Source organism: Lissotriton vulgaris, chromosome 7 (assembly GCF_964263255.1).
Source record: "Lissotriton vulgaris chromosome 7, aLisVul1.2, whole genome shotgun sequence".
Classification (NCBI taxonomy): Eukaryota; Metazoa; Chordata; class Amphibia; order Caudata; family Salamandridae; genus Lissotriton; species Lissotriton vulgaris.
Window position 1 is genome coordinate 1243539450 of NC_141695.1, and position 14473 is coordinate 1243553922.

At 45.5% G+C, this 14473-nt stretch overlaps 1 protein-coding gene across 1 annotated transcript in view; it reads left to right on the top strand.

Annotated features, from left to right (window-relative positions):
• Positions 1–14473, top strand: part of SIMC1 (SUMO interacting motifs containing 1) — a 372068-nt gene that overhangs the window by 332704 nt on the left and 24891 nt on the right. The window contains exons 8-9 of the mRNA XM_086931744.1: positions 6475–6637; positions 6772–6856. Of these exons, the coding sequence (XP_086787870.1) occupies positions 6475–6637; positions 6772–6856 (248 nt within the window). The remainder of the gene's footprint in view (positions 1–6474; positions 6638–6771; positions 6857–14473) is intronic.

The following is a 14473-nucleotide window of genomic DNA, read 5'->3' on the forward strand; positions in this document are numbered from 1 at the left end:
GTAAGTCTATCACACCACCCCAAAGCCGCATTCGCGTCATGCCACACCCGTACAGCAATTTTAGTGGATCCGGCCAGTGTTTTATAGAGCCTCTTGGAATTAGCGCCCTGTTGAAATTCCCCCCCCGGCAGAAGGTATTATCCATTGCAAAAGCCGGGGCAAAACCAGGAGCATAAGTTGCGTGGTTGACCGCACTCAATTGAGAAGCCCAATAGTAGCGCCTGATGACCGGGAGGGCAATGCCACCGTCGTACCATGGAAGCGTGAGTTTGGACAGAGCAATGCGCGCACGCCCATCCCAAACCAGTCGTCTCTGTAGACTCTCCACTTCACGAAAATAACCCGAAGGAACGGGGTCAAATGAATTCTGAAGTGCGTACAAAAATCTAGGCAGCGACATCATTTTGAAAAGAGCTGCACGACCGAGTGGTGACAGTGGCAACTGACGCCAGCGTGTAACATCAAGCTTCAGCAGTTGGAGAGGGGGTAGCAAATTACGCTCCTAGCGAACGGTGGGGTCCAAAGAGACATAAATCCCTAAGTACTTAAAGCCAGTCTCAGTTACTTGAATTGGAAATCTACGAGGCAGTGGAGGAAGACCTCCTGCCAAAACGTAGACACATGATTGTCGAATTAATAATGAGACCAAGTTCTTTCCGAAAGAGGTCAGAACATCAAAAAGCACATTCAGGGATTTTCGAGGGGAGGTAAGATATAGGAGGATGTCATCTGCGTATAGCGAGATACGATCCTCGAAATCGGGAGTCCACCGAATGCCCTTTATGGAAGGCTCCCAACGGAGCCATTCCGCCAATGGTTCTAAAGCTAGGGCGAAGAGCAGCGGAGACAGCGGGCAGCCCTGCCGAGTGCCTCGCCGAAGTGTAAAAACACCGGACACCTTCCCGTTAACCACCACCTGAGCCAAGGGCTTTTCATAAAGAAGTTACACCCAGGCGATGAACACCGGGCCAAATCCAAATTTTGAGAGGGCCGCCCAAAGGTAAGGCCATTCAATGGTATCGAAAGCCATGGTAGCGTCAAGGGAAGCTAAAATGGCCGACTCGGTGAGAGTCTCAGCCCTCGCGAGAACTCCATGGAGTCTCCGAAGATTAAGGGCGGTGTTTCGTTGTGGGATGAAACCTGACTGATCCGGATGAATCAAGTCCCCGATCACCTTAATCAAGCGATTAGCCAACAATTTAGCTAGAATTTTGGGTTCGGCATTAAGTAGAGAAATAGGTCTGTACGAGGCACAACGGTCACGCGGCTTACCCTCCTTATGGATAACTACAATGGTGGCGAGTCGCTGATCAGCGGGAAGGGAACCAGAGTCCAAGGCCTCAAGGAACATTTCCCTTAAGTAGGGCGCCATTTTGTCGGGTTGCAGTTTATACAGTTCAATGGGTAAGCCATTGGGGCCCATTGCCTTGCCTGAACGAAGGGAACGTATGGCAACCGCGACTTCGTCCACCGTAAGAGGTGCCTCCATGAGCTCTCTATCGGCGTCGGAAAGGCAGGGTAATGCAATGTCCCGCAGCAACAACCGGGAGTCCTCCTCATCTCTATCACAGACCGAGGCATACACGGTTCTGAAGTGGTCTACAAAACACTCAACAATCCCAACTGGGTCAGTAACACAATCACCATCAGGCCTCACAATCACCGGGACAACACGGTTCACTCTTTCTTTCTAGTCCAGCCACGCAATCAATTTACCGGCCTTGTCCCCCACATCATACAACCTGCCCTGTTGCTCTCTGTTAATCACTTTCGCCGCGTCAGTAACGAGGGCTCTGTAATCGGCTTGTTTCAAACTGAGGGAGTGCAGTTTTGAACGAGTTACTCCAGATTCAAGATCATTCTCAAGTGCAATAATGTCGGTTTCAAAGCGTACAAGCTCCTCATTTTTAGCCTTCTTGGCGGCAGCAATCAGCGACAAAGAATGCCCACGAATAACCGTCTTGAAAGCTTCCCACAACGAAACAAAAGAAGAAACAGACCCCACATTTTCATTGAAGTAATGGTCCATAGCTTTCACCAGTTCGGAGCGGGTTTTAGGATTGCGGAAATACCAGGGGTTAATGGGAGCCACTCTACCCTCACTGCCCACTCCGACCTCAAAACAAAGCCACAAGGGGGAATGATCAGAAATACCCCATGGAAGATGGCGAACCTCTCTGATGGAGGAGGATTGGGCCGATGGCATTAAAAAATAGTCTAGCCTGGAGAGACTACTATGGGCCCCCGAATGGAAGGTGTATTGAAGCTGCGTAGGGTGCATCAACCTCCAGCTATCTACCAGCCCAAAAGTTTCCAACAAGTCGCTCAGCCACATATGGGACCTAGCTAAATCCCTAGGGGGACAACGGTCAGAAGTGCCAGAAACAACGGAGTTGAAATCCCCACCAAGAATCAGAAGTCCCTCAGGAAGCCCAAGTATAACCCTTCCAAGATCAATATAGGTAGAGGCCTGTAGGCCCGGAGGGATATATATCGTGAGTATGGACAGTGTCTTCCCCTCCTATCTACCAGTGAGCGCAGCATAGCGCCCTCTGTCGTCATGTGTTACTTCATCGATTTCAAAGGGGAGAGAAGACTGGATGAGAATGCCCACCCCCCTAGAGCCAGAAGTTTACCCCAAAATGTGCGACTAGCCGGTATCCACGTCTATTCATGGCTTGACATGCGTTACCTATTAGATGCGTCTCCCAACCCATTAACATTCCAGGACAGCAGTCTCAACTCACCACCCCCCATCCCCGAGAAGGAAGCGGAGCACACCCCACACAAAACCCAATGACCTGAGCAGATGAAAAAAACAATACGATGCATTGTGAAAAGAAACAGTCACATACACACACACCCCCCACCACCCCCCAACTTGAACCAGTTACAACGCCCCCCACCCTGCACCCCTGCGTACGACTCATGAGCCACCCCAACTTGCAGTGTGCCTGTCGCCCCATCATAAAACTACACGAAGAACCCAGGAGGAAGAGTCCCCATTCACCCCCGCCACCCTCTGGCCAATTTAAAATAAGAACAAGAGCACCAATATCCAGACTCAGCTGAAATAGTTGGAAAGTTCAGATGCCAGGATCCACAGTGTCACTCTTGCGCCGGCGAGCCGCCGCCGGGGTGCCCAGTTCGATCATCCCTTTTAGGCAAAGAATCAAGCCAGTCACTGACACTGTCCGGGCGATCAAAGAAAAACGTTTGTTCCTCATACTCGATCCGAAGTCTGGTCGGAAACAACATGGCGTACTTCAGGCCCAAGTCCCGCAGCCGTCTCTTCACTCCCTGAAACCCCAGTCTCTGCCTTTGAACGAGCGGGGAAAAGTCGGGGTAGAAGGTCACAGAGGTATTTTCGAACTTCACAGGGCCTTTGTCTCGAGAGGCTTGAAGGATAGCGTCTCTATCCCTAAAGTGGAATAGTCTTTCAATAATGGGTCTCGAGGGGGGGGGGGGGGCGCCCGGCTTCGCCTTCCCGCCTGGAACTCGATGTGCCCGTTCAACAGCAAAGAATTTGCTAAGTCCAGCGGGAGCAAGATAGTTTGTGACCAGATCTTCCACAAGAAGGTCAGTTGCAGAGGTCTCGGGATTTTCAGGGACACCGATAATGCGTACGTTGTTACGACGGGCCCTGTTTTCATAATCCTCAAGACGACGGGCCAACATGTCGTGAGAAGAACGCAAGTTGACTATCTCTGTCTGAGCGTCCGTGACATCCGTAATCAGGCTGGAAGTCTTCAGATCCAACGCCTTGACCCTCTCGTTAGTCTTTGCCAGGTCCGCTCTAATCAGCATAACATCAACGGCCACCGTGTTGATCTTGGAGGCAAGGGCCTCATACTGCTGTCCCATGGAGGCCTTCATACTGGTGATGGCACTCATGACGTCTTGCAACGATCCTTCTGAGGTCGCAGAAGGATCAGCCTTAGGGTCGTCAGGAGTACGGCCAGTGCCACTGGGGGATCCCTTTTAAGTGGGTGTAATGATCCATAATATTCGTCTGGGTCTGTTCCCCATGGAGAGGTGTCTTAGTCTTGCGTCTCTCAGCATCGGGTCTGGTAGCCATATTGGAAAAAGGACCCCCGCGTGACCTGGTGAAAATGGCCGGTTGTAGTGTGGCCAAAAAGACAGCGAAACTGGACCAAATTAGCGTAAATGCCAATAAAGCTGGAAACGAGGCAATCAGCAGGGACGGCACACAGCAGTGTAGTAACACCAGGCCGGATCAAGGGTCGATCCGAGCAGCGTTTCAGTCAATCTGAGCCGGGAGTAGGAAAGCGAAGCTGAAAGTTAGGCTGAGGCCATCTGGGGGATGTCCCCTTCGGCCGTTGTTGTTCAACTACTCCTCGGCCTGCCAGGCAACGGAGCCCCCAGTCTCATCTCGGGGCGGGCCGCAAAAGTTCGAGGCGATGTAGAAGTGGATCCCAACGTCCGAACTCAGTTCTTCAAAGAGTATTGAGATCAGCCGGAGTTTGCCTACAAAAGCCCATCTTCAAAATCAGAATGTAGTCAGGATATTTGCGAAGGGCGGCGCGGATCCCGGGAGCTCTGTGCTCACGTGACCATTTTGGATGCCCGCGAAGCTCCTTCCCCCCCCCCCCCCCCCCCCCCCCCCCCCCCCACTATTTCAATTTTAACAGTTTATTGCAGTTCTGTCCACAGCAAAAAAGGATTTCCCTCAAATAGATAACCTATTTGTGGCCTATGGCCACTTCAATAAAGGTAATTTATTTACTAAACAAACTTGAGCTATGTAGATTTTCTCTTCCATTACCTTGACCCAAGGAATGATGTGCAGATCTTTCAGCCACTATCAGAGCCAATCCATAAATCAATCAGAACATTTATAGAGCGCACTACTCACCCATGAGGGTCTCAGGTGATGAGGGGGGGCAGGGCAGATCGAATAGCCAGGTCTTAAGAAGTCTCCTGAAGGTCAGCAGGTCCTGGGTCTGTCGCAGGTGGATGGGGAGGGTGTTCCATGTCTTGCCAGCGAGGTTGGAGAATGATCTGCCGCCGGTGGTCGTTCGGCGGATGCATGGGTTGGTGGCGAGGGCGAGGTCAGCGGAGCGAAGTTGGCGGTTCGGGGTGTAGAAGGTGAGTCGTTCGTTGAGGTATGCTGGTCTGGCGTTGTGGAGTGCTTTGTGGGCATGAGTGAGGAGCTTAAAGGTGATCCTCTTGTTGACCGGGAGCCAGTGTAGGTCTCAGGTGGGCCGTGATGTGGCTGTGGTAAGGGATTCCGAGGATGAGGCATGCGGAGGAGTTTTGTATGTGTTGGGCTCTTTTCTGGAGTTTGGCCGTGGTTCCCGAATAGAGGGTGTTGCCGTAGTCCAGCCTGCTGCTGACGAGGGCTTGGGTGACCGTCCTTCTGGTTTCGGTGGGGATCCATCAGTAGATCTTGAGCATGCGAAGGGTGTTGGAGGAGGAGGCAGCGTTGACTTGCTGGGTCAAGGAGAACGTTGAGTCCAGAATGAAACCCATGTTGCGTGCGTGGTTGGAGGGTGTCTGGCAGCTCCCAACGTGGCCAGCCACCAGGAATCGTCTCACGCGGAGAGGTGGAGACAAAGTTGAGGACCTCTGACTTATCAGACCCAGAGAAGTATGGCTCGTGCAACTGCTCTGTTTTCAGCAATATCTTTGAACTCAATCTTCAAAGCAGCAACGTGGAGGTAAACTCACACTTTAGCTAATTATTACTGACTGCACTGGCTCTCCAAACCATAGGCCAATCTGCAGTAGGACACTTTTTTGACAAGATGAGCCTCATTCTCTTTCCTACTGGTACTTTATTATAACTCTTATTATTGCTTAGTTAATCTTAATTCAAGCAAGTGAATCTATGGAAGGTCTAATGCTGTAGAAGAAAAAAGTTACTCTCCTCTAACTACAGTTATCCAGCATTTGTATCTTTAATAGATTTGCAGGCAGCTCATTGTCTTTCCCTTTCGATGAGAATCAAGGGTATATACACCGCTAGAATCTCAAATATATACCAGATGCCTCTAGGAGTGGCAGAGCTCTGTGTCCTATCACCTCATTGGACAGAGAGCATGCCACCCTATGCTGTTAGCTAGTGCTATGTAGTCCATGACTTTTCTCAATGTTATTGAGTGTCTGCACACACTGCTATTTTAACATAGGAAACTAATTCAAGCATGTGTATCTGTGAAAGATATCAATGATCTAGAACCGTAGTTACAGGTAAGTACACTTTTTGTTCTACATCCTTTTTCAGTCAAGGCTGTTCAGCACCAGTATGGTATATTTGGTCTTTCCAAAAGATTTGTTTGATTAGCTCTGCTGTTTGAACTGTAAGTTGCCTCTGCCACCCGTGAAGTTCATCAATATTCTTTTTTTAATTACTCCCTTATTTGTACTGAGGAAGTATATATGGACTGTACCAGTTTGATGGACAAGGTTTTATGGAACCAAATTATTTTCTTCTGTTTGCCTTTCAAATAGAGAGATCTTCTTTAACACAATTGCAAGTCATCTCCTACGTGCCAAAGTGCTGGAGTTGATGTTTGACAACAGCTGCGAACCGCCACCTCCAAAAAGCTGCTTTCTCTCTAGAACCAAGATCCTGTATTTCCTTAAGCATTCCACTCTTCTCTTGGATGATCAGGTAAGGATTGGGCTGACGTTCACTAAGTTATGTTGATCAAACACAGCTTATTTTTGGTATACTGCAATGCCAGTTAGGGGGTAGACTTTGCATTACATTGACTGCTGACTTCTCTTTTCCTCTCTAATACTTAGGGTGGACAAGGAGAATTGCAAAGGTGGGATGAAATGCTTCACCACTTGTTTTTGCTATTCATCAGTTATGAAAGCATTCTGTTAGGTAAGTTTTCCCTGCTCTGTGTGTGAAGTAGCCACTTTGTCTTCATGAGGAAACTCTAAACTTGTACTAGTACTTTGAGGTGATTCATTTACAGTGCTCCATTATGCAAGTTGCCCATTCAAGTATTTTAATTTCATAAACAAATTAACTGTAATGTTAAGAAAATAGGGATAACACTGTACTATGTATTAGGAAACATGCTCTCAAGGTAGTATAAATGCCCTACCTCCTTTGTGTGATTCAACCAGGAATTGAGGTATATGTAAAAGCCCAGAATAATGTTTTGGTTAAAAGGCAGTAGCACATAAAAGTTTACAGTCCGCCTTCAAAGCCAAGCAGTTGAATGTTTCTCAGTGAGCTTTTGAATAACATGGCACTTCAGCTCATGCTTGGCTGAAATTACCTGATAAAAGTGCTATAGGAGGGCTAGGTGATATGCAGTACATCATAGGAAAAGCGTCTTGTTACGAGTTTCAATCGAGCCTGCGCTAGTCTCCATGTTAGTTACACATTTTAACTTGACATCTTGTTCTATTGCTGACTTTTTACATACTTTGCACTTACACGAAATTGTATATCGAAATTATTGTGCATGCAGCACATTTCTTATTAAGTATATTATCCTGTTGCAGGTACACTCTGTCCAAGGCTAGGAACAGTAAACGCAATGCCCTTGCAGTTGGTTGTCTGGTTGGAGACTGCTCTGAGACTCCAGACTAACCATCGCATCAGCTCTGCAACTTTGCCACAGAGCGATTAGAACATTGATTTTATTATATATACTGCCTCTGAGCAAAATGTGGCAGAGGAGCACTTCTGCTGAGATTATCCTGGAATGCTGTGCACTGTGACGGAGATGCAGCCCTGCTCACTCTAACCATCCTCCTGTAAGGGACGATAGCCTGCTTTACGCCATATAGGTTTACTGATACATCATACACAGGTATGGGTAATTAGGCTGTCCCAAGAGATCTGGCAGAGAGTACTGCCACTGAGCTCTGGAATGTGTAGGTAGTAATAGACAGGAGTATAAATATAATTATAATCACACAGTAATGTTATAATGGTTTAACTGTATCTTTTTCATCATTCTTGTAATGCTGGTTACAATGGTTTGTTTCATCCTCCTAATAATTGTAGCTCACACTTTCTATACACAAATACATTAGTTCAATAAATGTTTGAATAGCCAACTTGTATCTTTCTTGTGTTTACCTGGTTCATGTGAACGTTAACAACGAAAGGGTAGATCTGTTTCCACGATTTCTTGGGGAATTATAGTGGTCATGTTCTTAAGTTGCAGATACCATTTGGTACCCTGGTATGGTTAGGGGTTCAGTTGGGGCCCTGTGAGCTAGCTCGGGAAGTGGGCAAGTATACTTTGATACACATGGACCCTTATTCTGACGGTTTTGTTGTCCGGCTACAGATTCCTGCTTAATTCGTAGGAACCGTATGACCGTTTATTTCGCCATTATGGGTTTTCCGTTGATATTCATTACTGTAGACCCTTGCAGGCAAGCAATATGCAGGATCCAGATCACATTTTTAAAATAAATTATAGCAAAAAAAATTGACATGAAAACAGGCATAATGTTTTGTCTCTTTCTTATATATGTCCAACTGTAAATTTACAATCAGTTTAATAAAATACATTTTGCTGATCAGAAATAAAAAAGCTCACCTGTTGGCCTTTTCCAATAGAGGAAATAGTAGAGCAGGTAATGGTGTTGTTTGCATTTGACTTTTACATGAGGAAAATAGATTTTTACCCCTTGTATCCTTTCTTGATTTATAAACTGTAAAGCGCTCTAACACCCTCGGTGGTCATGTTTGCGCCATAGAAAACTTTAATTAATAAATAAATGCTGCTTATTTACGGATTCTAGAAGCTGGATTGGCCAGGATCAGACGTTTCTGTTTTTTTTGCCATAGACCACAGATTCATGAAGTCTTCCTCGCTTGTTGACATTTTCCTTCAAGATAATCTTTTAGAGGGGATTTTTGACTTCACTCTTTGGACATTAGCCACTTGAATCATTTTTTTTTCCTATAGGTAGTTGTTTATTGTAAATGTAGTTTCCTAAGTGAGTACTGCCTCACCTGTTGTTCTTCCTTTAGTATTGAGAAGGAATGGAAAGGTACACACACAGTTATGTGGTTTGTCATGCAGACTTCCATACCAATTGCAGAAAACATGAACAGATGCTACTTAGGATGTCTTTTGGCAAAGAATTTGGGAGCTTAAGGGCTAAAGAGAGCCTTCTGAGAAGATGTTCAGAACCCTCTGCTTTGGAGTCTGCCAGCAGGAAAAAAAACAAGGGAGGAGTGATGTCTGCATTGGAATACAGACACCGGGAAATCCATGAGAGGAGTGTCTCTGTTGTCACTAATCTGGCATATGGTTGATGTCAAAGAAAGGTCGGACCCCAAGGGTGTTTCTGTCAACTTGCTCGACGTCTAATTCTCGCTTGCCTTCATCCACAGCTACACCACTAAAAACCTAGAAACTAAAGGACTAGTTGGAGAGTGCCAAGGCATCAACATCAAGTGTAACCCCTGCACAAAGCTTTTGCTTTGAGTTTTCACACACTGAGAAGATAATGCAGCAACCAGTACAGGACAATAAAAGTCTGGCACATGAACAGCATAAAACACATTTTCATTCCCCAAGAGGATATAGGGCATCTTTCAGAAGATTTAATTCATCTTTAATAGTTGACAGCTGTGTTGCACCGGCATAGCATCTGAAGCATATGGCTGTTTTATCAGTGGAGGCACCACATCTGAGACCGAGGCCCAAATGCTGGTTTGTGTTGAAGCACTGGCACTCTCGCCAACTGTCAAACAACTCTAGATCAAGGTCATACACACATCAGTGTACTATGGACCAATATACAGTTTCAGATTGTGATTTGTGGTCTGTATTCTCAAAGTGACCAAAGTAAATTCATAAGCAAATAGTTTCCCAAATAGGTTCATATCATTTAATGATATTTCTAGTGGCCCCACATTGCTAAAGGCCGAACCCTCTATTATCTTTTAGACTTTACAGCCTTTAAAGACTCAAAAGGTGCAACTGACGGTACTAGGCATTTTCTGCCCATCATGGGGATTATTCTTACACTGACTTTAGTAAAATCTGGTATTCTGTGTGTCCCCATGCCCTAAATGTTTTAGCTGGTATGTGGAATTCTGAGAACGAATGATGTAATATGATATTGGTGTGTGGTGCAGAGTGGGTAGCCTGGAGATAAACACAGATGGAATAAGGGTGGAGCCCTGGTAGGACCTACTGTTGCTGTTACGTAAAGGCCTATCATGAAGAAAGAAATTAGCTTCTACCACAGTGGCTTTAGACTCTTGTATGAAGACTCTGCCTTCCAGCCTAAACATATTGCCAATGAGTTAAGGACCTTTTGTTAAGGGGGGGGGGTATGTTGTGAAAAAGAAGATGGCCTTGTGACCATGGAGGAATATAATGGGACCATCCAACCTCAAATCCACTGTCAAATGATGTCAGCTCAAGCTCCTAGGCCGGGGGTTTCTTGTGGAGAGGGTAGGCAGGGTCAAGCAAGGATGATGAGCCAGCTGAGAGAGGTATAAACTGTGGAGATGTGTCCCATTGTATAGTCCTATGCTCAAAAACAATGGTATCAAGACAGTGTTAATGTTCCATAGAGTTTCATACAGTAATACCTTCAGATGTGTGTTGGTGTAGAACGGGGGAAAGAGCAGTACCCTGTCAATATAGGTTGCATGGGGCAGTAACCCGTCGATATAGGTTGCATGGGTCAGTACACCATGGTATGCGTAGTTATGGAAGTGTAGTACTCTTTCGTGAGAAGTTGCATGGAGGAGTATGCAATGGTGTGCTAAGGTGGGGAAGAGTATTACCACTTTGTGAGACTCTGCATTGGATGGGGTTTACCCCTTTGATGTAATGTGGAAGAAGAGAAGCACCATGTCGCGAGATTGCCAATTTGAGTTCCCATTGGAGTTTAAATGTGGGTGAAGTGTAATATCCTGTGGTATTGTGGCTGATAGCCACAGGTTTCGCCAAAGTCATTATTCTGTACAAATGGATGGTTTGATGGTGTGTGGTACCAGAGGAAGAGAATGTTTGTGGTGCATTTTATTCAGTTTGGGTATAGTGGAGTGGTCAGTGTTGTGTTTGAACAGTAGTGTTTGATCTAACTCTAGTATGTTGTAGGCAAGTACTTTTTTACCTGCTGGTGTGGTATGGTGCCAGTGAGACGGATCTCATATTTGATTGCATTGTGTCAATCATTTCTAAGTATGCGTATACTGGAGGCTATCGTCATTGTGTTTCGGGGAGGTCCCAGTTTTTTCTGGTGCAGTTTCCATGGGGCATAGTATGGAATGCAGATTGTGTTTTTTCTGTGTGTTATTAGTCGTGTTGATTTGGGTTTTTTTGGAGTGCTGGGCTATAAGAGTGTGGTGCAGTGTGTTACCCTTTTGGGCATTTGTGTGTTGCTTGTGGAAGGTGGAAATGGTGTGAGCATTTCTTGTGCTGCTTAGTTAGTATAATTATTGAAGTGTCTGGAGACACCTCCATGTAGTTGTGATCACAGTTCTTGTGTTGGAGTCTGAAAGTTTTGAAATAAGGTGATGTTTGGTTAAACGGTCCATTTTTGTTTTGTCTGTGCCTTGAAGGTGTAAACGTGCGGATGACTGGGAACCCCTTGTTGAAAGAAGCCAGTGATTACCAAGAAGCCAGTGATTACCATGACCTAGCTATTGAGTGGCTGGACATCCCTAACTACACGTCCTGTGTGCATACATGCTGTTTGGTGTCATTGTGACTGCAGGTATGTGGTGATAGGGCCTAATTTTTAAGAACATCACAATACTTTCACGTCTTGGACAATTATGCAATTGTAGTTACAACCTAGTTGTTGTCTTGTTGCTTTGTGTAACATGAGGCGCTTCAAGTCTTGACCTGTCACGAGAACAGATTGTGTGACTGCTGTTTGATATGGGTGAATGTGTAAGCTAGACAAGTAGGAGACTGAGTGATTGTGAATAATTGTCCCTCGACTTTATATGGCAGTTTTTTGTTTCTTTCTTTGTAAGAAAGGGTGGTGTATAGTCTCCTGTGTGTCCCCATTCCCTATATGTTTGAGCTGGTGTCTGGCAATTTGAGAGTGGATGATGTAATTTAATGTTGGTGTGTAAAATAGTATCTGGATGATAGACACAGTGGGAAGGAGGATAAAACCCTCACAAGAACTACAAGCTGTAACGTAAGGGCCTAGAAAGAGCGTGCTTTCTAGCTAAATGGCTCCAGACTCTTGTATGAAGTCTCTGCCCTCCAACTTCAACATATGGCTACTAAAAAGTGGCAAGAAAAGAAATTGTGTGCTCCTGCCTCTAGACTTACTGACCAAGTTTAGCTGTATGTAATTTCTAATTTAATTTCTAATTTAAAATATTTCTAAAGCGCAGCGTACACCTTGCGGTTTCTTGGCGCTGGGGGGATCAGCAACTGAGGAAGAGAGACCGGAAGAAAGGAAGAGAGGAGACATTGAGAGAGTTTTAAGAGGGGAAGGCCTGGCTGAAGAGGAACGTTTTCAGATCTCTACGAAAGGGGAGGTACTGGGTGGCAGAGCGGAGATGATCGGGGAGAGAGTTCCAGAATGTTGGAGCCAGGGTAGAAAAGTTGGCCCCACCCCACTTTTTGCGTGTGAAGCGGGGGATCTGGAGAAGGGACTTAGAGGAAGACCGGAGTTCTCTTGCAGGTACATAAAGGTTGATTAATGAAGAGATGAAAGCGGGGGCAGTGCCCTGGCGGGCCTGGAAGGCCATGCAGCCGATCTTAAAAAGATAACGTTCTTTTACAGGGAGCCAGTGAAGCTCCTTGAGAAGGGGGGTGGAATGGTGATAGCGAGGAAGGCCGAACACCAGCCGGGCTGCCTGGTTCTGAATAATCTGGAGTCTACGCAGGCTGTACGCGGGGATACCATGGTAGAGAGCGTTTGCGTAGTCCAGTCGCGATATCACAAGTGCGGCCATGATGATCTTAAGTGCCTGGGGGGAAAAGAAAGTGACAAGCTTGTGACAAAAAAGGCTCAATTCCTCTTAGTGGTGAGGTTGTCTGCTTTCCTTGGTCACTGTAGTCGTGCCTTTGTGGCACTCAGTAGAACAATTCAGACTTTCTCCAATGAGATGATTTTATGGAATTGATCATGACCGCTTCTGAGCAGACTGGGCAAACATCTCAACCCCTGAACACACAACCTATTTCTTTTTCTTATGCTCTTCCCGCTTTGTGGTGCAATTCTAAGGATGAGTCAAAATGAAGTCCGGTGAAGAGACGTTGAAGATCATCAGCCTAGAGATAAAGGAGCTATCCAAGGTACAGTTAAAAATGTGTGGCAAAGGTTGAGACTCTTTGCCCCTTCCCTTAAACTCAGCAAGACCTCTCAGCACTCGGAGTGCCGAAAGCTTGTCATCTTATTCCAGTATGACAGAGTATAATTAACAGCAAATGGAGGTATTCTATAAAATGGTTACAAACTCGAGTTCTCGTCCCAGCTTTCTATAAGACTGTATTTCTCACAAAGACTAGCACAAGAGATAAAACTGTTAAGAGGCAAAGAACCATTCAAGAAGGTTTCCTGTGATCAAAAGAACAAATGAATAGACGGGTATTCCTTGGTTAAAAAACAAAAGCCAGTAAAATTATATTGTTCCATTTGAACCTCCAAAACTGCAAACAAATGGATCAAGCAAGCTATCTCCTCAGGAAGTCAAGAAGGAAACTGAACAGAACTTCACTGTGTTCAGGCCTTGACATGGGAAGATAGTGGATAAAAGGGCCACAAGAATATATCTTTCAGAGAATGTACCTTAATCTATGCACACATTTATGATGGAAACTTCTAACGGCAGATTCCTCACACTTTTGAATCTTCTGGGGTGCTAGACGGGACCCGAAAAACTTTCCTACATTACCTTATTTGTGCCAACAAATAAGCACACTCCATTGTGGCTCCATTCCACTTCCTGCAGTAACAATCAGCCACATACAAGCGTCACTCCTGTGCACTGGTGTCAATTTATTAATAGATTATTTTCACGTCTTCAGATGTGAGGTGACTGAGTTAGATTGTGTACCATGTGCGATCTCTAACTTGTAACCTTATACTAACCAGAAACCCACTCCAAATACATGGGAGCTGTGCGGGCTGGCGGTGAGGAATCTTTGATTAGAAAGAGTATTTAACTGAAAGAGCATCATGAAAGCAACAGATTGATTACCTTTCGAAGTCATACCAAAGCTGTACCCTCCCGAAGGCAGTGAGTCTGAGCAGTGGACTTTACACCAGTAAATCCCACCTGACCAAGTTGGTTAAATGACCTGCCCAGAAGAGAGAGTAAAACACAGGGGTTCATGAGATTCCTGCATATAACCAACCTGTGAAAATGAATTTTACAGTTCGACTGTATACAACAAATGCGCTCAAATTCCACTGTTTATAAATGGTGTAATATTGTATTGTTGCATCATCATAGTACAGTAATTATTACACATTCATGCTTGTGGTGCAGTGCACAAAAGTAATATGTTTGTGACTTGTATACATAGATCCA